We start from the raw sequence: 23596 nt of genomic DNA on the forward strand, positions 1-23596 counted from the left end.
GGATCCGAGAGGGACCCAGATGTCGTCAAGCGACGCTCAGACAACATCTGAGCTCTTCCGCGAGGTGAGCCTATTAGCGGTGCTAACAGCTAGCCTCAACGAGAGCTCCATGGGCCTAGCCCATAGGGTGTCCACTCAGCGCCGGGGGAGGGGCCTGCCACTCCAATCGCTCAACGCGATGGAAAGGCATGGTCCTTTTCTCTTTGGATGCTTCTGCGCACGGTGGAGGACCGTGCAAAGAAGCTACCAACGGGAGCACTCTGAAGAAGTCGGAAACTGCCCTTACCATGGGTAGGAGCTCCGACTTCAGCAGGCCGTGCACCCATTTCTGGGAGGCGCAAGGGTAGCACAGGAACAGCTGGCAAGCCCCGAAGAAGAGCAAGCGCTCTTCCAAGGGAAGCTAGGCAGAGCATTCCTGGGGGGCTCAGCGGTTTTTCCACAGAGGGATCTCCCAGTGGACGACCGCTTATGGCTTTCACCCAGAGGTGGGAAACCATCTCTTTGAGCGCCTGGGTATGGTCAGTGGTGAGTGGGGGTTACAGACTGGCAACCCAGTCTCCCCACATTCTGCCTGCACATTTCAGAGGTCCACAGTAGTGCCGTCAGACGGCCCCCAGCGCCGGGCACTACTGACAGGGATCACACAGCTTCTCAATGGCTGAAGCGGGCGATTGTCCTGGTCACCCCCGTTCTCTGGTGATCTTGGAGCCATTGGCTCCAAGGAAGACCGGCGACGGGAGCTCCATCCGGAACCGCAGGCTGTTGAACACGTTCTTCAGGCCCAAGAGGTTCAGAATGGGGACTCTCGCCGCGGTGCTAGCCTGCCCCATCAGGGGCATGGGAACAGCATCGCTAGATCTCTCGGACGCCTATCTGCATATGCCAATCGCCTCTCAAGATCGGAGGCATCTGCGCTTCTAGGTACAGGATCAAAATTACCAGTTTTGATACCGCCATCCGCCTGTCCATCTCTCCCAGGGTGTTTAACACTCTTGGTCAGAGAGGTGGGAGAGTACCTGAAGCACAGGGGTGTCAACATCAGTTGCTACCTGGACGTTTGGCTCATATACGGACGCACTCCACTGAAGACTACGGGTCTCATGGGGTTGATAGTCCGTAGGGTGCGGGACCCTGGATTTTTGATCAGCTCAAAAAGTCCAGCGTGGTCCCGACGCAGACACCACTATTTGTAGGGGCCCAGATCACCTCTCACGGAGGGGTTCGCGGTGCTGTCATCCGCGCCGTCTACGAACATGCTGCCGTTTGCCTGCCTCTTTGCCTAGTCTCGTGCAACACCCGTGGTGGCATGGATGAAGGTGGTATGCCTAATGGCCAGTATGGTAGACCTCGTACTGTACTGCCGTTTCTACGTTAGGGCTTACCCAACTACACCTTCTAGCCTGCTTGCAGGCCCAGTCGTCACCAATATCCCTCGCGGTTCCGTTGTCGGAGATCGCGCGAGAGGAACTCTGGTGGTGGACCCATCAGCCCAATTTGACCCAGGGTGTCAGGTTTCCTGCACCCCGGTATGTCACGTAGTGACGCACCATAGCGCCAAAACGGGCTGGGGGTCCACATCCACGGAGACTCCGCCTCGGGCCTATGGGGGCCATAGAGACAGAGTTTCACATCAACCTCCCTCGCCACGAGGAGGTGATCGTGGAATCACATACCGTTGTCCTGACGGATAACACAACCGTGGTAGCCTACCCCAACAGACAAGGGGACTCGGGCCACCACGATTGAGCCTGCATGCACGACACCTGATAGGGTGGTGCAAGTTCAGGCAGATTACGATGAGAGCGATACACATCGCGGGCGTCACCAGCATCCTCGCGCACAATCTGTCACGAGGAAGGGTGTCGGGACCAGCAGAATGGTCCCTTGCCCCGCAGGTCGCTCAGACGATCTTCAAGGGGATGTACCACCCCACGAAAGATCTGTTCGCATCTCATCGCAATCATCCACTGCCGGTGTACTGCTCAAGGGTCGCGGACCCCCAAGCATTCACCGTGGACGCTCTGTCCATAGACTGGGGAGGGATGACAGCTTATGCAGTCCCTCCGATCTCACTACTCTTGAGGGTGGTGGCCAAGATCGGGTAGGAAGACTGCATTGTCATTCTGCTAGCGGCAAGGCCGCTGGCACTCCCCGAGGTACCAGATCTACTCCGGATGCCCGGAGCGGAGGTACCCAGTCTATCACTAGAGCACCTGCAGTTAGCTGCATGGCCCTTACCAGGAACGCTTGAGAGGAGGGATACTTTTCATCAGAAGCTGTTTTTCTCATCGCCGGGCTAGACGGAAGTCTACCCTCCGCACGTATAGCCAGAGTCTGGCTCCATACTACGCTTGGTGCAATGAGACAAATAGCTCTCCCGCTAGAGCCTCTGTGCTGCTAGTTCCGGAGTTTCTGACAGAAAAGTTCCAAGCAAGACTTCAGCGAGCCACTGGGGCCAGCTATAAGTCAGCTGTCCTCTCCATTCACCGAGGTTTCGAGACGGGTCGACTATCATAGCCGATGGTTACCTTATTAGTCTCACGCCGACGGTATGTTCAACGAAAGTGTCTACTAAAAAGGAAAGTGATCCTCCTAAGGGATCCCAACACAGTCTTAGATTACTTTAAGGGTCACCCTTTTGACCTTCCGTCAAAAGCGACGCTTAAATACGTAACTCTCAAGATGGCTTTCCGGTTTGGCGTTGGCTTCGGGACGGCGGTGCTGAGTTGCACACGGTCTCGAGGTTAGCTTCCGTGTTCACAAACACTGGAGCGACACTGTTTCGGGCGCTCTGTTCTCACTACGAACGGGCGCGGTGCATACCGACATTCGCCCCTCTCCAATCCCCAGGGTTGGGCAAGGTTCGCTGAAGCCAAAGATAGGCTGGGGTGTCCGATAAGGCGCTGCAGCACTATTTCTTCGAACACAAGCCTTGCGAGGGACTCACGACCGCATTCATCACCCTTACAGAGTTTTCGGTCCAGCCGCTGTCGCAATGGCTGGTCCAGGTGTTGGTGGGGTCCGGGATCGCGAAGGTTTCAAGGCCCCACCACCCACTCGACACGAAGCTATCTCATCATCTTGGGTATACCGCTCGGTTGTCCCTTGAGGAGATCTAGTAGGCGGTGTCCCGAAGCCACCTTCGCCCTTCTCTACGATACTTCCGCTTACGTTAGTAATCAGAGACGGGCGGAGGTTTACCGACATTGTTCGGGCGATCATAATACGGTGGTGTACGGGTACCAGGTTTTCAGACTATACAGAATACTCAGCATGGTAAGAACCAGTGTCGCTATTCTTAACCACCAAACTTATTAAGTAAGGAGGTTTATGTCTGTGATCGCGTGGTCTTTTTGTTTTCCCGACCGCTGGGGAAAATATTTTCTGACCTCGCGAAAACCATCGCTACCGCTCCCGATCCCTGATCAGATGCTGACCAATCTTGTACCTCCATCCGTCGGTTACTTGCTAGATCGATCTTTCAGATGTTGATGCAAGAAGTATCTTAATCAACATCGGAACGGTAAGATCGACCGTGTACTGAGTCTAGTCCCAAACAAAATGTTTGGTAGACTCATAACCGGTGCGATCTTACCTTTCCGATGTTGATTATCCCGGACCCCGGCCACCCCCTACAAGTTTGGTCCGAGTAGGGGATCCCAAGTCGGATCAGGGGCGATCATATGGTGTGACGTCACCTTTTGGGTGAGTCCACCGGGGATCGGGGTTTTTGTTATTTATTCATTTATGTGGGACAAAATGACTATTGGTTTTTCCGCATCTCGGGATCGATGCAAGAAGTATCTTAATCAACATCGGAAAGGTAAGATCGCGACCGGTTATGAGTCTACCAAACATTTTTGTTTGGGACTATTTATTTATAACATTCGGCCGAAGCCAGGCTAAGCTTAATAGTGCTCAGAGGCTACTAAATTCAACGAATGTCAACCGAATATTACGGGACAGTATTATGGGGTGAGGTCCGATTTTAGATGCAGGTGGTAAACCGGAGCACCCGGAGAAAAACCTGCGTGGATTAGCATGGATCGGCAACCAAACTCACATGTGGCAACGCGGGGAATTGAACCTAGGCCGCAGCAGTGAGAAGCGAGTGAGATGACCGTTACACTAACCCATCCTCCTGGCTATTATACTTTTGGCATATGCTTGCAGCTCCAATATAATGGATTCTGAAAGAATGTTCATTTTGACACCCTGCAGTCTATAAAAGTTATCGATATAAATTTTGATACTGCTTCTAGTCAAGAAATATTGATATTTTATTGGCACATAGTCGCTTGTTGTACGAGACACAAAAGTGAATGGTAGGATTATAGCCATGAATTTTACATGAGGACAATTTTATGCAGGGTGCATTGAGAAATTCTTTTGTGTATTTTGATTTTATGTTATTATTTTTTCATATATTTTTGTTTATTTATTTGTTTATTTATTTATTTATTTATTTTTTATTTATTTATTTATTTATTTATTTATTTATTTATTTCTTTATTTCTTTCTTTCTTTCTTTATTTCTTTATTTCTTTATTTCTTTATTTATTTATTTATTTATTTATTTATTTATTTATTTATTTATTTATTTATTTATTTATTTATTTATTTATTTATTTATTTATTTATTTATTTATTTATTTATTTATTTCTTTCTTTCTTTCTTTCTTTCTTTCTTTCTTTCTTTCTTTCTTTCTTTGTTTATTATTCCTTTAATTAATTTAGAATATAATGGTTAGGATTATCTTACACAAAATAAAAGGATCAACCTAATTCTTAGTTTTGTCTAGTTCACTATTCTCATATAATTCATTCAATCAATCATAGATACATGAATATTCATTCATTTGTTTGTTTGTTCAATCTTCAATTCATTCCTAGTTTGATGCATCTATTTATGTAACTTACTCATTTATTTGGTGTAACCTATAAGTGTTTTACCTAGTAGTATTCATTTACACATTTAATCAAATTAATATTAAATTAAATTTACAGGTAATTAGACTTCTTCAACAACAACGAAAGAAATATTGGTTTGGGCTAGAAATCCAGCCCAGAATGCATTGCATAACAACAATAAGTTAGTATGACGTAAACATTTTATGATGTCCATAATTTCTGTTGTGTCTTTGTCGTCTCAGGTTTACGATACCTGCATAATCCTATAGTTCAAGCAAGTTTTCCGGCCCTTGACCCATGATACTCTTTATCAAATAATCTTCACCGTATCAAATCTATCAGAAATTGAACTGTTTGTTGATTATCAATGAATTGAATATGATATGTCTAATATTAATGACTTCCTAAGATCATCTAGGTATATGCTTGGTCATAACATGGTCATACCCTCAAGTTTAATTGAAGCTTGTGGTCATAGTATGAGGTAAATTGAAAGACTTTTAAAACTTTGAGCAGCGGAATTTTAAGGAATTACTTCCAAGGGTGTCAGGCATTATAATTGATGAAGTCATGTCTAATTTTGAGATGCAGGTATTATCTTTTAGGTGGTAAAAATAATTGATTTTAAAAAGGTTGAGTTGAGTTGAAGGATTAGTTTTAACCCCCTGAGCACTACCTGCCGATCTAACATTGGCTCTGATTGGTCAATTAGATGATATCTTCACTTTAATCACCAATCAGAAAGGAGCTTTGCAAATAATTCAAACCCACATTTTTTTGTGTGGTGAAATTATTATAACAATGTTGCTGATTGGTCCAATTGATAATGAAAACTTCTTTTTAGCCAATCGGCAGGTAGTTCTCATAGGGTTAACTTGTTATATCTATGGTTAGATTTATGTCTTACATAGGGTGTGAAATTGATTGATTACATATTTTTACAATAAAAATGAAAATTGATTAACATCATACAGTTTTTATTTAATATCCAAAGTATTTTAAGGATGTTGTAAAATCATGTCAAAATTTGAGTGTTGATATATTGAATTTAATGACAATTATTGATTACAAAAATGTGACTCAGAGATCCCCATGCTGAGTTAATTTGCATAATAATACTAAAAAACATGCGGTCACTTGTATTTTGACATTTTTGGGTGATGCCATTTATAGCATAACCCCATAACCCAGGCCCATAACTTTTAAAGAGTTCTTGCTCTTTTCAACCAATTTACCTTCTAATGATTAATAATTGATCATTGTACATCGTCATCAATTCATGCACTGGAAAGGAATTACGTTGTGGGAGAATGAATGAATGAAATACCAGAGTGTAAATAATAGAAACTATTTGATTGGTTCTATGAGCAACAATGGGATAGACGGCCATTTTTGTCTGGGTGTACTCATCATGAAACTCCTTGAATGAAAGTACTTGCCGTACCACCACAACACAAGTGTGTGCCATGCTCAGTGGCAGTGCATCTGTGAACTTGGCGGTAGTGACGAAACTTTGGATTTTATACAGTGGATTTATACATAGATTTATACCATGCTGAAACAGTATACATGGACTAATAATATTACGATTGGAATAAATATTTTGTGTATCATTTTAGTGGAGACAATTTTTGATTACTGAAGGAGGAAAGCAGATATGATTTTGTCATGGGAAGATCAGCGAAGGTTAGTTTGTTTTTCAGTGTTTTTTTAATTGGAGTGAAATGGATTTTTGGTTAGACAATAAGTTGAAATCCGAATGACCTATTGAGTATGTATTGTGTTTGGCTACTGTATTGGAGTTACCTTGAATGGTGAAATAATTGTGATAAACATGATAAAAGTTGATTTGGTTGTTACACAAGTTGTCAAAATGGTTGTCAGTATACGTCACTTTTGAACCCGTTTCAGGACAATAAAAAGTTTAAAATGAACTCAAATTTGGTAAAACCAATGTGAAAAGTACATTACATTACAACATGAATTATAAAGTCATTGGATTGGTATTAAAAATCATTTGCATTTTTATCTTATCAACATCCCATGTGCGTTCATTGTTACTAGGAAACTATAATCAGCGGTTATTGGCACTAGTAGTTGTGAGTGTGCATGTATCATGTAAACGATATCGTGTTTATATCTGACTACATGGCACAATGATTTGTTTGATGGTAATTTAATTAATTAGTTAAAACATATTTGTAACTGATAGACCCCAATTGGTCTGTGAGTATAATTGATAGCAACCAAGTATAATTAAAACAATTATCGACTATCAATTTCTTATTTGCTAGCATAAAATGGTGGTCAGACCCCCGTCATAGAATAATATTATGCTGTCCAGTATAATATTTGGCCGTATTGGTTTGTGACCAATGTTCAGTGAACCATTTTAGGTGAAAAGGTGAAAACTATTGAATGTACACACCGCAAGAAATAACCGCTCCTTTTCCCTGTGTATTATTGTTTTCTTTATGACGAATATCAGGGAAATTTGTACCACATGCAGCTTGAATTTGAAAAATTAGAAAGGTAGTGAAACTAAATTAATAGTGTAATTATTTACTAATTAAGCTTAAACAAATGTACTTGCATTGTGTACTTTGGGTATGTACCATTTCAACTGTGTGCATCTCAAAAATGATTTTATTGAATTAAGTTATCAAGTTATACAATTATTGTTACCTAAGTTCTGTGATGCTTGGGAGTTGTATACATGTACTTTAAAAATGTATTTTTAGTGTAGTAGGAATTTAAAATACGGCTTCAATGACTTATTTATTTTTGTGCTTTACGATTATTGAACTTTACCAAAAAAGCACACTTATGGATCAGATTTGTAAATACTGGGACAGTATTTTCATCCATCTGAGTGGGATTAGTAGGCTTATCTCTAATTTAAATTATTAACTTGAAAGCAAGAATGTCCACACTTTTGCTGTTTGGAATGTTAATCCTGTGTACAAAATGACAGATATGGTACAAAACCAGAAATTTAGAAAAAGTGAAATATTGAGCCTATTAATGTGTAAACTGGCTAGGCGGCATACATGTACAATAAGGGCATACATATAAATTGAACTCCATAATTGAACAATTCTAGAGTCTGACATGTTTTTCTCAAATCTGGGCTTTATCCCTCTCCCTCTGCTTACCTCCCGGTCGGGAAAAAATCCCTGCAAATCCAACTATTTTGTGTAAAAAATGCGAGTTTATGAAATAAAAAAAATGTTTGCCCCTTCCCCATTTCATCTTCAGCCACATCCCCCTCCACCCCACAAAACAAATCCTGGTGCTGCAACTGCAAACTAGAATTACCCCTGTATTTTACATTACAAAAGTGAATCAGCATAATATATTATTAATTTTTGTATCAAATAGCAACATTTCTTAAGCTATGTGTGTTGTCATGACACAGTCACCTCAGCCAAAGTCAAGGTGCCTGCCTTCCTGATTGATTTGGAAGGATATGTGTGAATGTAGCCCCAAGAGGTTATTCTACCTGTAAGTTGAAAACTTGGGTTAATTTTAGAACTTGACTTGGTTATCTGAAATGAAAATAAGTTCAGTGTATGTAATATCAGTAGCATAGCCAACATTTTCCCAGGGATGGGGGAAGGGGGCTTTCAAGGGGGCAAGATTTGATGAGAATGGTCAATATTTGTAAATTATTGCCTGTTTTTTTTAATAAAGTGGCTAAAACTGAAAAAAATGACATGTATCCTAATGTATTGTCAAAAACTAAGAGCAGATGTGACGTCCCATGTCAAAAGGAGACACTTTTTTGGGCAGGATCGTAAATGGAGAAATAGCCAAAAATCTGCCTGCGGGTTAATTCTTTCACAATTTGGGTTTGTTGCGAACATTTGTGATGTTATTAATGTTTACAATATTGTCTGATAGTTTCAGATCGGAATATAACTGGTATCTTGTGTTTTTTGAGACTCTTTTCAAGGTAATTCCTACTCTGAACATTGTCAATAATATTTTTAAAGGCAGATATCTCAATTTCCAATTTTATAATATCATTATAACTTATGAACTCAATATCTTCGCTTAATTAGGAATGTCCGATTTCATTGGGGAAAACAGTGTTGTGGAGCAAAATATCTCTATAGTTAAGATATGTAAAAACCTCAAAATTAATAACCTGCCCAAAAGTATCTCCTTTTGACATGGCACATCACAAATAAGAATGTTTTATCAGGAAATAATAGTTATTTTTTGTAACTTTACAACAAATGTATGTAGATTCACCCACAAACTATGTAAGAGTAACAGATCACCATTAAGTTATCATAGGATAAAGTTTACATTATTATTTTTGTACCTTTTGTACCAAAATTGAAATCTTTTAAGGGGATTTTGATTCTGAGAAAAATAGTTGGTGCACACAAATGACAGCAGCAAGAAGTTGCCTTTGTAAAAACTCTAGACTGGTCTTTGAACTCGGTGAAGTGTGCATTGTCCATGACTAATGAACCAATATAATGCATTTGGAAATTTTACATACAAACACAAGGACAGACATTACCATGTTTTGATTAGCTTTGAAAATGATTGGCATAAGTTCATCACTGTCTGATGAACAATATAAAATAGTGCATTTGCATCTGTTAGATCTATGTCATTACTATGAAATTCTTTAACTGGAACTCTGAGCTGATTTGGGATTATAAACATGATATGAATACTGGAATCTGCTTTTCTTATCAGGTACACTTGGCAAAGTTTATCCAGAATCAACATAAGTTTCATTGTACATGTATGATGTAGAGGCGGAGACTTGGAAGCCAGGTCGGGCGCTGTGATTGGTTTATGAGTATGGCCAATCCTGGTTCACTGAAGTCTGGCTAGGAAATCATGGAAATGTTTAGAAGTTCACAGGGGTTCTATTCAGGAAGTTTAATTGCAGACATATTCAGTGAAAATACATTCAGTCAAGACTCAAAGAGTTATTGAAGTTAACTTGGAACAATATTTTGCCATTATTTTGGATGTTTTGTGTGATGTGGAAATTTGGACTACATGTAGATTGTTTTTTGCTGTGAATTTGTTGAGATTACGTACCCATGCTTGGATATTATTGTACGTTTGGATTTGTCAAAATGCCGCCAGGAAATCCCGGAGTGCACTCCAACAGGTAAAAAAAAAAGCATTAATGATTTCAAAAAAATTAACTGTAACAAATATTTAGTACATGTTATTGATATTTTTGAAGTTATTTTTCTTGTTTTATCTATAGAGTACATGTATGAGTCAATGTGTAATGTGTTTTACCACATGCTATAATTTAAACATTTGTACATAGAGTATCTGGGTCAAAATGTACTATGTGTCAGAGGCATGAATATAGAAAGCCGGCAAACATCTGAAACTATATAGCATGGATAGCATTTCATTTTACTCAAAGGATATTGTGTATGCTATAAAAAAGAGTGAGCGCTTTTATGAAACTTTTGGGTGGGGTTTCTCTGTTTTGAATTTCACATTTTCTGCTCCGATTTTGGACATGGTTGCTTTTGAACATAGATAGAGGTTATCCACATTACTCATGTGTGACTTCTAACAATAGGCATTAGTTCCCGCAGTATTCCTCATTCAAACCAATTCAATGCACGACCTCAGAGTTACTTGCATGAATTTGGCGGGCTGTTTTGAAACAGTCATGGTTGCACATGCAGGTACTTCTTTTGAAAATCGTAAATAAAGTATAGCAGTCGTTGATAGGATATGCAGCTTATAGAACATGGATAAGATTTGAGTTTGCAAAGGATGGATTAGGGTGTCATAAACTTGTTTGTACCGGACAATTTGGACATTTATGCGTAAAAGATTGTTGGACATTACTCATTGCAGAAGATAAGCATGTTTAAATAAAAGTACCCTTTGTAGTACCTCAGTTGATGGGAAATTTTTAAACTTGGATATTACTGCAGTGCAGACACATTAATTGATTTTTTATTCTAAATTGGAAATTATACTTTGCACTAATTTAGTTCAAAGCACCCAATTTGCAGTTTTAGCTCCAGGAATTTGTTTTGGGGAGGGGACATTAGGGGAAGGGCAAAGAGAATTTCAGGGGGAGGGGGAGCAATGAATTTGTCGCAAAATTACCATAGGGGAAGGGAGCAATTGCAGGGGAAAGAGTTCTGACTGGGGGAATTTTTCATCCCATCCCCCCCACCCGCCACTGTCAATTTGTAGAAGTAAAATGAATATTTTTAACTGTGATACTGTCAGGATGTGAAGCAGTTCCTGTTTGAAAGAAGAGCTAAACTCTTGCAAATCAATTTGGTTTGATAAACCCGTTGAAAACTTTGAGAGCCTGTTGTCTCTGTTGTTTTATGACACAAGTTGATGTCATTGGTGATCAGATTTGGGGTAAAAATATTTAGACATATGCCACAAAAAAATATGTCTCAAACCTGCCATTCATGTTTGTTTGGTGATGCTCATCTATCTTTGAGAAATTGATCAATTTAATTTTTCTTTTCCTGCCTTTTTTAACAAAATACCCCAAAACGTAGGTAAAAATATGTTTTGAAAGCATTTGTTGGTAGAATTTTTAAAAATTTGTTAAAATATATCATTATGTGTATAAGAATGAATGTAAGGTATGAAAGTACAGAGCATCTCAAGCTTATTTTGACAGAGTGAGGATGGGGGAGGAGGAAAAAAACAAGCTTTGAGACATACCTCATTTATTTTGGGTGTGGGGGGCGGAAGGGATAGCCTGGAGGACCTTAGAAATTTACAGTATTCCAAAAATTCAAATATTTATCAAACTGTGGCTAACTGCTCCCCCTCAATTTAACAAGCATCAGGATAAATACATGTAAGCATGTGTCCTGGAGTAGAAAACCACCAAGAAATCGAGGCTGAAATCCAACCCTCTGCAGGAATATCTGTAAAGTAAACTACAAGATTCTATTTCAAGCCATCACCATTCCTATAGTGCATTGTTTTAGGAAATGTGAGAGACAAAAGGTTTGGATTGGAGTTGATTTCACTGCACTGGTTGCATTGGTAATGTTGTATGTTTGAAGTGTGTGCAATTTGGAATGATATGTAGTCGAGATAAATGCGGGAACTAAGTCCAATACAGGTAAGATTTTGACAACTTTTTGTCATATTTGGAATTAGAAAAGCGTGTCACTGCAGTTTGAAGCAGGGGTGGAATTTTGCGGGAGTCCAAGAGTCGACTCTCGCAGAGACTCCCGTAAAAGTCCTGTTGCGAGAGTCCATGTGGACTCTCGCTGAAATGATCGGCTCAGTGAACTTACGCTTAAGTTCAACACGCCTTAAAACTCAAAGCCTTCAAAATATAAAGGAAAAGTCACCAAAGATGCAATGACATATGGAAGTGAGAGAATGATGACACATATATTAAAAACTTAACTTGTTAGTTTATTTGTTAGTTTGTTTGTTTGAATGCATTTTACATAGGCCTACATATAATACCTTTTGGACTCCCGCAAGATTGTACAACGAGAATCCATTTACGGGAATCCATGGGCTCTCGCAAAACGCTCTTGCGAGAATCCACTTGGACTCCTGTGGCACTTTACGAAATTCCACCCCTGTTGAAGAGTGCTTGTTCCTGAATGTAGTGTCTTAGGATATGACAGGAAGCATAATTTGGCAGTTTGTTATAAGGTTGCCTGATTTCTTGGAAACTCAAGGTGTTTGTGGTATTGGACATGTATAATTAGTCAACTGCAGTGGTGCATGGTGTAGCAAGGACTTTTTGAAAGGGGCAAATGGAGGTGGATAAGGAAACTTTAAAGAGGGAAAATTTGACGAAAATGGTCAAAAATGGTCTAAAAGCGCAAAGAGGCCTAAAAATATTGAAATCAGACAGTTAGCATTGGGGGTGGGGGCTGTGAGGAGGGGCAAGACTTGTCACATGGGGCATCTTCCCCTTTTCCCCCTTGGCTACACCACTGATCAACTGTTTTTTTCCCCACAATTATTGTTGTGAGAGATTATAATGATGAATATGATAGAGAAGACATGTATAGCAGGTGATCAAAGAGCGTGTCTGCCAGTGACATTGTTGGTTCTTTGAGTCAGTTTGTGCCTGTATTGATTCTGACGTGATACGATATTGACAACATCCATTGACTCGGACAGATGGCGAAAATCTATATGCCTACTATACATCGATTGTATTTCAATAGCGTAACCAGTCTTGCATCATTATATCCTTGTGAACTGTGTCGGCAAGTGTTCCTTCTTAAGCCTCATGGCTATTTAAACTTCAGATTTTAACAACATATCTTTTTTAAATTTTACACCAAATGTACAAGCACATCTTTGTTTAATTAATTCTCAAAGTGTAATTCGTTAATCCTAATCTGATGAACTTAAACGAAATGCCATCCAATCTTTTGTTTCGTTTTTAATCCAGGGATTGACTGTTTAATGAAGTGGGTTTTCCCGACATGAAATTTAACATTGTTCTTGCATGTCTCTGCCGTAAGCAATGTGTACTTATAATACTGTAAAAATAATAGGGATTATCTGGTTGTTGGGTTATCCACACGTTTCAATGGCGCACCATGTCTAAGATCTATTGAGTTGTTTCTTTTTGTGTTTGTTAATGAAAATGAAATCAAAACTTTGCCAATGGGTTGTTCAATGTGGATCTGTATGCCAAAGCATGTATTTATTATTCCATTCAAAATTCACACGCCCCTGTGGAAGATTTTGGAACTATCTTCAACAAGGGGAGTATGAATTTCAAATGGAATGAACACATGGGCTGTTCCATTTGAAACTCGCCCTCCCTCAGTGAAAGATTCAAATTGAATCTTTCTCAGAGGGTGTATGAAATTCAAATGGAGTTGACATGTGTGTTTATTCCATTTGATATTCATACTCCCCCTGTGAAATCTTCCACAGGGGTAGTGTGGATTTTAAATGGAATAGTCCATTCTTCCTATGTATAATATGATGTATGGTGAAAGAAAGTTGAGTTTGTCTGCTGTGGTGTTAAAATAAACTGGTCTGCAAGTCCGGAAAATGTCATGTTGAAGAAAATCAAAGATGCTTTGAGAAAATGTAGGTTTGTTGTTTAAAGGTGCAATTATGTTTGGTCATTAGTTCGCTATAGAAAGAAACTTGTGTGTGCCAGTTATATTTTTTGATCAAGAACTGCTTTTAAAAATCAGTGAGTGATATCTCGGGGCATACTGACCAATTTGGAAATTTGAAAAAGGTGTCAGGGGGACTGAAGGGAAATGGGGGAAATGAAGGCAACCAGAACAGTTCTTCGGTGCCGTGTTAAAATTAATTTAGGCTGTTAGTGTTAGCATGGCTAGGGAAAAATAGAATAAAAAACAAAAACATGTAAAAGCTGGAAGATAACTTGAAAAGATATTGTATATATGATTAAAAGAATTATTTATAGGTTTTTTTTTTATGTAATAGCTAAAATGAAAGATCATTCTTTTTTACTCCATTGTTTTCGAGCTAACTTGAAACTCCCCTGGACAAGGAACCATAGACTGTAAAATAAGGAACTAACTGCATAATTGTGTCAGGTACAAGAATCCTGGCTGTGATGGTTTATTGTGGTATGTATAGGGTTTGCACTTCTTTAGCTGCAAGTCCCTGGTTGTTGCTAAATGGTTTAATTGGTGTGTCTCAGTGTGCTGAGGCTTGTGGTTTTACACCTGTGCATTAAAGTAGCGCACTATAAATCACTGTATTTTTGTCCAGCAGTATAAAGAATACTTTTACTATTATGGAACCATAATTGAAAATTTGATGGAATCATAAAATTTTTAGTCACTCACAAACAATGTTACAAAAATCAAAAACTGATTTTGTGAGAAAATCAAACTGATTTTTCCTTTATCAATAAGTCACATTTGTACAAATAGCGGGTCGTAACAGAACAATATATACAATTGTATATACAATTCTCATTGTGACAGATGTAGAAAATAAACAAGTTTTTTTAGATTTGTCAAATAATTGCATCACAAAGAGTTATTGTTAAACTGAACTTGAATGGATGACTGGTTTCAAATGAAGTAACTTTATGTGTGTGAATCAGTATTTTGGTATTTGGGGAAAGTTTGTAAAAATATTTGTTGAATATCTGTTATGAAAGTATATATTTATGTGGTAAGTTATACAACATATATGTATATATGTTGTGTAACTGGTGTACCAAAATATGTATTAATAAATATTTTGGTAAATTTAGATGTCTCATTATTTTGTCCTTTGTGATGTTCAGCTTTGTGCATGTATGAAGTTAAAACTGGAATAATTTGCTGGGAATAAGAGTAGGTAAAAATGATAATACATTACATGTCCTTTATGAAAACTTAGCAATTGATGGAAATTTGCCAAATTCTTTCACTTAAAAAAATGCATAAAAAGTGTCTTGTCTCATGTTTGAATTGTTAAGAAGGGGAGTGAGAGCAATGATTCTTCTAAAAGTTCTCCTGAACTTCCTCAGAAGAGCGATTATGTGTTTGCTAACATGCAATTTACATTATTTACGTCAAGCCCTTAAACTGTTTTGTTTTGCACTTTCCATATGAGCACACTTATATATGCTGGAATATTAAAAGTTCACTAAAAATAAATCTTGGTAAAACTTCAATATTTTGAAATTGAATTTTACGATAATATCAACCCAGTTGTGCGCAGGCCTATCAGGTTTTCCTTTCTTGAATAGAAAGAAAGATTGTGCCTTGTAATAGTTAATTTCCATTTTGAATTGAAACCAGGGTCCACCTGTATCGCTCTAGCTATCAGCACTTCCCCCTTAAATTTATGCAGTCGCGATATTTTGAAGACTTCCTTTCGCTAAGACATGGCTTTGGGGAAAAGAGGCCCTCTTACAAGTGTATTATGAAGTTAAAGTTAAGAATTGTTCTATACAAAGATAGCTCTGATGGTCAAGTAAATTTGATATTTTTGGCATTATCATGTTTACTAGATTTTCAAGGTGATGAAGGTGACTTCTAATAAAGATCAGCTTCAAATTTCCAAGGGTAAAAGAGGCCTGTAGAAAAAACCAACGAAAAAGCAAAAGAGGCCTGAAGAAAAAAACCAACGAAAAAGCAAAAAAAGTTTTGAGGAGTTTTTGAGTACAATTTTACCCAGAATTTTACCTTCATTTCATCTGATTTTTGTCAGCATCTTGACGCTTAGTTTAGCTACACTTTTCGGGTAGCATCTGTACAACTTGTTCCTTTGGTACGCGCTGGTGATATAGCCTACAATACAACTTGAAATACAAGTGCCCCACCCCGGGAAAACTTAACAGTTTTACATGTGATCGGCGCGTGCTGCCTTAAATTGATTGCAACTTGCGGCTAATTCAGTATATTTTATTGGACAATTGAAAATAAATGGGCACAATTTGAACTCTTTCAGTGATTGATGTATATTTTTGTCCAGACAAATACCCCCTGGAAAAAAATTTGATTCAGTAAGTTACATTCAATACTAACAAAGCGATTTAAATTCAGAACAGTGGTGGAAATTTTATGCTTCCTGTGGTCATTTCAAGTTGTATTATGGTCGGAATTGCGCTATTCCATTTAAAATCCACACTACCCCTGTGGAAGATTGAGCAAAGTCTGACACAGAGGGAGTATCAATTTTGAATAGAATACACAATTGGATAACTTCCATTTTGAAATACTTACTCCAGTTGTGGAAGATATAGGTAAAGCCCATAATACAGGGGGAGTATGGGTTTCAAAATGATTACCAATTACATTTGAAAATCATACTCCCCCTGTGGAGGATATTTCCAAAATCTTCCACAGGGGGAGTGTGGATTTTAAATCAAGGCCGTAGCAAGCGGGCGGCCGGGGATGCCATGGCCGCCCCACTTTTTGAGAATTTTTTTATGTTTTTCTTTATATCTTTATTTCAGTTAGGGCATATATTTGTATTTTGGCCGCCCACATTTGTCATGGCCGTCCCACATTTTACAACTTTGCTACGGCCATGTTTTAAATGGAATAGCCCATGAAGGAAAGTGTATGAAAACCCCATGTGTGGTGAAGTTTGATTGAATTGATACTTTATCAACCTGAATATTGCAACGGAAATAGATATGGATTGAAATATCCTAGCTCTTGTCTCCTTCCCCCATCATCACACCACATCGAAATTCCCATGCCATTGTCTGTTAACAGATATGCTGTTATGTGTCCAGATTTCATAGGGGACCTAGTTTTGAATGCAGAGATAGGGTATTGCACTTTCTAACAGTGGTGTAGCCAGCACTTTTTCAGAGGGTGGGCAAGCCAACTTTTACGGGGGGTAAAAAGTACAGAAAAGGGCTAAAAATCTTACATATCAGGGGGGGGGGTAATTAAACGGATATCAAAGTGCTTTACATTTATTCAGCTCCCATAAGGATATATCACACTATTTGACAGGCAACAATAATGGTGCCCGTATGACTTTCAGCAAACAGCTCCCCATTTTACATCAGGGTAGAGTGGGACAAGTGAGATAAAGTGTCTTGTCCAAGGACACAGCATGTTGGCCATACTGGGATTTGAACCCACAACCTTGTGGTCATGAGTCGAATGCGTATTTGACCATTGACCACTATTGCTGCATTCCCAGACTGGAGTGTGGTCCAGAGTGACCATGTCTCTTTCGGATTTGGGCCAAACTCCTCGATATGTTCTGGGATGCCCTTTTATACACATGGGTGGAGAGCATTAATGGAGGTGAAGAGCCTTGTCTACATAGTGTACAGCCTGATACTTTGGCACTGCACATCCCTTTTAAAAGGATTTTTATTTCTGAACCCAAAACCTTGTCATAGTCTTAATATCTGCATGTTATGTTGGCTTTACTAACTTGCTCCTACTTAAAACTCACTAAACCAGGAGCATTAGTATACTGAAACTGAGATATATATACCGTAATGGTCCGAGTATAGTCCCATGTTCGAGTATAATCCCACCCCCCATTTTTCGAAAAATTTCAGAAATTGTAAAAAAAAAAAATTTTTTTTTTTTTTTTTTTTTTTTAAGTTTTTTTTTTTTCCGGTTTTGGAGTGTCCCTGGACCTAGATGCTAGGATCATTCAGGGTTGACCAAAAAAAAAAAATAAAAAAAAAAAAATTTCAAGATATTTTGTATTTTTAATATGAAAATTGATACTTTGTTTTCATGTCATACTCTATTAATGATTTCAAAATGCATTCAAATTCAATGTCTTTTTTTTGAAATTCGAGTATAATCCCACCCCCCAATTGTGAAAAATTTTCACATAAAAAACGGGTGGGACTATACTCGGACCAATACGGTATAAGTGACAAAGGAATGGAAACAGAATATTATTATTATGTTTACAATTTACTTCAACCAGTGATCATAGTGGTCAGTCCTGGTATATATTTTTTCTGTGAAATTCCATCATGTTTTTGGTTAAGATAAGCTTCAATTCATTTTATTTTAAGAACAAAATGTGCCAAGATAACCTCATTCTTGCAAGGAATTCTACCTTACTTTACATTTTCTTACTATCTTAGGAGCTGAACTTTTAAGTGTAAGAACTTATTTTCTTTAGGAAGTGGATGTAGTTGATGCAGGTCCTGTTGATATACTCTTGATTTCTCAGGTGCTATTTTTGAACAAACCGTCTCTGTATGTCTTGTAATCATAGTTCCATGAAAAGGTGATGAACGTAAATCCTGGTACAAGAATCGCCAATAAGAACATATGGCCAAGGTACTCACAAAATGATCAAGAAAAACGATTGTGTCATAGGCTCTCATCATCGGGATTAATTTGTCACTTTTCCACTTCTTATCGCACTTCTTAAAGTAAATCCCGAGATGACGATGGTTTTACGTCAAAGGAGCAGTGGATAGGTCTCATATTTGTGTCATCATGTTGTTCCTGATGAGTTTTTATTGACTCTTTATTATTTTTCGGTTAGAAGTGTACTTACAAAGATTAGTTTGAGATCCATACTTGACTTAAAAAAGGGCGTACACAGCAAATTTGAAGCCTTTTTGAACTATTCACCTGCGCGGGAGCTGTGAGCCAGCAGTGTAAGAGAGAACAGGTGGCAGAATGGATAAGGTCTTTGACACTGGTGCAAGAGGTCTTGGGTTTGATTCCTAATGAGAGGAAGAAATCATTGATAATTATTGGCTCTTGCCTTCAGTATGTGCATGGGATGACAAAGACCTCACTGCCAGTTCTGATCAGTGTATAATGACTTGCTGTTCATATACCTTGCCCTGGGAATCATACGAGACCAGTTTCTGAATACAATATAGCTTTGAATGAAAGCATTTATTCCCTTTATAGACATTCAGCCCCATAAAAAGTAAACTAGCAAGAAAATAACAGTTCCACTCTTTTTGATGCTGATGCAGAGTTCTTCTAGCAGAGCCAAATTGTCAAGTCGACTGGAGAGCCTGGAGAATTATACCGGTAATAGGACTAGATTCCTGGATCGCTATTTTTGACGACTTCTGGCATGCAGCCATTTCTGGTATTATTAAGAGGGCAAGAACAGTTCATTACACAATGCGTCAAGTAATAAAAGTTGAAAACCTTTTTGATACGGGAAATTTGGAAGTGACAACTTGCCTGTCAGAAACTTTTAGCATGTATGATATTTTGGGTAATGTTGCAAATTTCACAATTTACTAGTTGAGTTACTTTGTGCAAAATGCCATGAACACAAAAACAAAAGGTACTTACTAAATAGTAAGCTCCTGTCTCTCTAAAGCAGTTTAATTTTGATATTAAATATTTTAAGGTTTGAATACGAATCCAGGCATGAAGCAATATATTGTCGTCACAGTTCCTTATCATACGATTCTTCAATTTCCTCCATAGATTGGATATATTGATTGTTTAATTTATCTTAATATGGAATCAAGGAGTAGTTTGGTTGCAAATGTTTTATAGTTCAGTTGACATATCGAGGGCTGAGAGCCAGAATGTCTTAACTTCGCAAATGATTCCTTTGTGTGTTAAGGCTTTTTGGTTCTCAACCCTCTATATATTAGGTGGTATTTGATATGATATTTATGCATGGACCACCCTTCCTGACCTGTATGTGCTTCCCGTTCTTATTCTTTTCGTATTTTATCAGACCTTTACCTTTTTTCTGTGCATCCCTCTTCTGCCGCCACTATGAAATCTTGAAGCATTTCTATCTTTCTTTTGTGCAGCTTTTGTGCCTTCTAACCATCGCAAGAATTGGTACAGGGATGCGACCCCAGTAGCGTAGCCAGGATTTAAGTATGGGGTGAAAAGCCCAATTTCGTCCCCATTTAATAATTTGTTGTCCCATTTTTAGTTATTTTAAGGACACTTTACTCTTTGCCGTCCCCATTTTAGCCCTGAAAATTTTCTGTGGGGTAGTTTTCCCCCTGGCTACGCCCCTGTGCGACCCTCTAGAATGGTGCCTGCTGGGATATGGGAGAAAGGGTTTATGTTATGGTGTAAACTGTTACTTATTCATGTGGCATCACATCTTGTAATTTGCTCAATTTGTTTGTAAGAATGTAACCCCTTACATTTGGCAACACAGTTTTATTCAGAATGAAAAGGTTGCCTGTTTCAAGTATTCATATGCTAATCACAGCCAGTCACCCAAGCTTTGGGATGTTTGTACTCATTTGAAAAAAAAACCACACCCATCTGTATGGCATGCTTCGTTCATGCTTTTCAGTTATCCCCAGCACTAGTATAAAGAGGAACATACATTTATTTTTAATATGAAATTTGGTTGTGTCATTCAGACAGTCACAGGTAAGCTTCCAGAGGATAACATACTTGACATTTAGGATGGAAATGGTAGATTTAATTTTATGCCAAATTAAACCAAAATTAGTAACTTGATTTATAGATTCAGCATTACGCTGCAACAAGTTATATGTATCTATCAGATTTGGTAAACCAGTACCAGTACACATAGATGTATCAGGAAAATATTGATAGTAACAATTTTAGATATCATATTGGGTGTTGGCAACATCCAGTCAGAAACTGGGCTGTTCCAGTTGAAATCCATATACCCTATGGAAGACATGACCTTAATAGCATTTTTAACAACTTGTTAGCCCACCGCACACACTCCGTGTCTGAGCCTTCATCAATGAAGTTGACACCAATTCGGAAGAATTAGAAGAATCATCTCTTGCAAGGGGTTGTAGATTTCAAATGGAGTCTCCCATTCATGTAACCCCATTTGAAATTCACACTCCCTGTGTACCTTCCGTAGGGGGTGTATGGATTTTAACTGGAACAACTCATATGATCATGATGTTAAGTGCACAGTAGTCATGGTAGCAGGTTATGTTATTGTAAACAATAACATATAAGTTGTTAAAAATGCTATTGACAGTATCATTAAATGCAGGTTAAGTTGCGAAAACATCGCAATAATTCAGACTTGGTCAAATAGCAAAATGTTATTGAGTTCTCACGTTTTCTCTAGTTGCCAAAGCTTGACTCATTCATTGTTTGGGCCACATAGAATGAGGTCATCGATACAGGTAGTGCTTTATAGTCTATTGTAATGTTTACTGTCTGCTGCAGGTTGCGTAGTTTGGAGTTTACCTGTTGACTGGGGATAGTTGCTATTGGTATTTTGAGAGTAACACTAGGATCCACAACATGCTCATCTATCAGGGGCACAGTTCTTAAACCCCAATACATTTGTACATTCATTGAATAACCTTTGAAGATTTGAGTACAAAAACTCATGTTCTGCAACTTGAGGTCAAATTTTGCACTATGATTATGTAATTGAGGTTATTGGACTATGCCATTGGGATGAGGTAGTGGTCCATAGTGTAAGATTGATAGAGTTTCAGAGTGCATCTCTATGTTTAAATGTCGGTCAATTTTTTGCAGAGGCAATGGATCACAAAAATATCAGGTCTCCATTGATTAAAAAGTCTTTATCACTTGTTGTTGCATCATTTTTAAATTAAACTTTATGTGTTATCATGAACGAAATGCTATCATGATTGAAATGCTATAAATATCCACAACACTGAAAACATTTTGCTTTCCTGGACAACATACCTGTACAAGGAATGTTATTTACTTAGATCATGATAAAGACTCAAGAAGTTAGGTACACAGATCCTCAAATACATCCGGTTTACTTCAGCTACTCTTGAGTGTTTCTTGGATGATGTCCACCAAAACAAACATCACCACTGCTTACAATTTAGTGGTAGACATGTTTCTTAAGTGGCGACTCATTAGCAACATCGTATACTTAAAAGTTATAATGGAAATATGCTTAGCTCTTATGCTTGTAATGTCCTTTTTATGAAGTTGCTCCCTTTTGACAGAAATGGTTGAAAACTTTTTCGCTGATTAATATACTTCAACAAATTTGACGCCTAATTTACAGTAAAGTATAAGTTGACATGTTTATACGCAAGGCCCTGGGGCATATCCTGCTGCTTAAATTTGTTCCAGATATTTTTAGTTTTAATGCTTCCGTTTCTTTTGTTATCAAATATGATATTTAAATATTACATTTGGGTGCTACATATTTGATTTTTGATTTATATCATGATTAAAGATATGATTTCGTGCAGGAAATACAGAAGATTAGTATTGGTTCTACGCATGAACTATGCTGTTCTCTGTTTCCTTTTAGCGTAACATTATGATGGGTGGTGGTAGAGCAAAGTACTACAAAGCAAAATACCCTTATCCAATTTGTAAACAGAGTTCTGTTAATGTTCCAAATTATGTGCGTTTGCACATGATGAATGCCTTCGTTGGCTTGAATTGAATGTTGGAAGTTCAGTGGTTTCTGGTTTCCTTACGATATCGGATATTTTATACATTCTTGGCTTAGATCTGTATTATGTTTGGATCAAACTTGTTTTGCCAAGTTGCACTTTAATATTCAGAATTATGGTAAAGGATGCAATGCTTAGTGGTGGCGATAGGAATTTTTTTTTTTTGGGGAGAGGTGGGCAAAATCAACAAATTTTGCGCAAAATTGTCGCAAAAAGTGGACATTTTTTGTTGGAGGGGACAACTGGGGCACAAGAGTTCTGATCGGGAGGGGGGGCATATATGCTCCCTTGGCGCTGCCATTGACAATGCTACTTTAATTAATAGGGGAATATGAGGTTGACTATAAGTACGACATAGAATTCAAATTTCACGTAGCAAAAATCCAGGCAAAAATTATTCAGCGGGGTAGCAGTCGATTGTAATTCAACTGCTAACCCAGTCAATGATTTAAGATCTGATTGTTTTCCAGGTGCAAATACTACATGTAGTAATAAGGCATGCCAATATATAGGCCTAGCTGGCATCATTTGGCATGAAAACCTGGCAACAGAAGCAGCTCGCACAAAGACGCTCATATTTATTTGTGCTGTGGCCTGTAGGAACCATTCCACATTTTCACTTCTAAATTACACCAATAAATTTCATCGTATCATTAATGTTGTTATTAATCAGATATTCCTTTTCTTTCTTCTTGTCACTTACAGAGGGAGCCCCAATGATTATAAACATGGGTTAAAATCTGCCGATTACTACCACTCTTCTGCCCATATATACAGTAGCAAAGACATGCATCCTCAACATGGACAACAAGACATGCTACCAGAACCAACCAAAACCGCTCCGCCTGGAGGCGAACGAGAAGACTCAAGAAACGAGATTCGTAAGTATTG

General features: G+C 38.4%; 1 protein-coding gene across 1 annotated transcript in view; it reads left to right on the top strand.

The window, feature by feature from the left end:
• LOC140160807 (protein Shroom3-like) overlaps nucleotides 1–23596 on the top strand; it is a 175098-nt gene that overhangs the window by 133537 nt on the left and 17965 nt on the right. The window contains exon 3 of the mRNA XM_072184115.1: nucleotides 23411–23586. Within this exon, the coding sequence (XP_072040216.1) occupies nucleotides 23411–23586 (176 nt within the window). The remainder of the gene's footprint in view (nucleotides 1–23410; nucleotides 23587–23596) is intronic.

The sequence above is a fragment of the Amphiura filiformis genome, chromosome 9 (genome assembly GCF_039555335.1).
Source record: "Amphiura filiformis chromosome 9, Afil_fr2py, whole genome shotgun sequence".
Taxonomy (NCBI): domain Eukaryota; kingdom Metazoa; phylum Echinodermata; class Ophiuroidea; order Amphilepidida; family Amphiuridae; genus Amphiura; species Amphiura filiformis.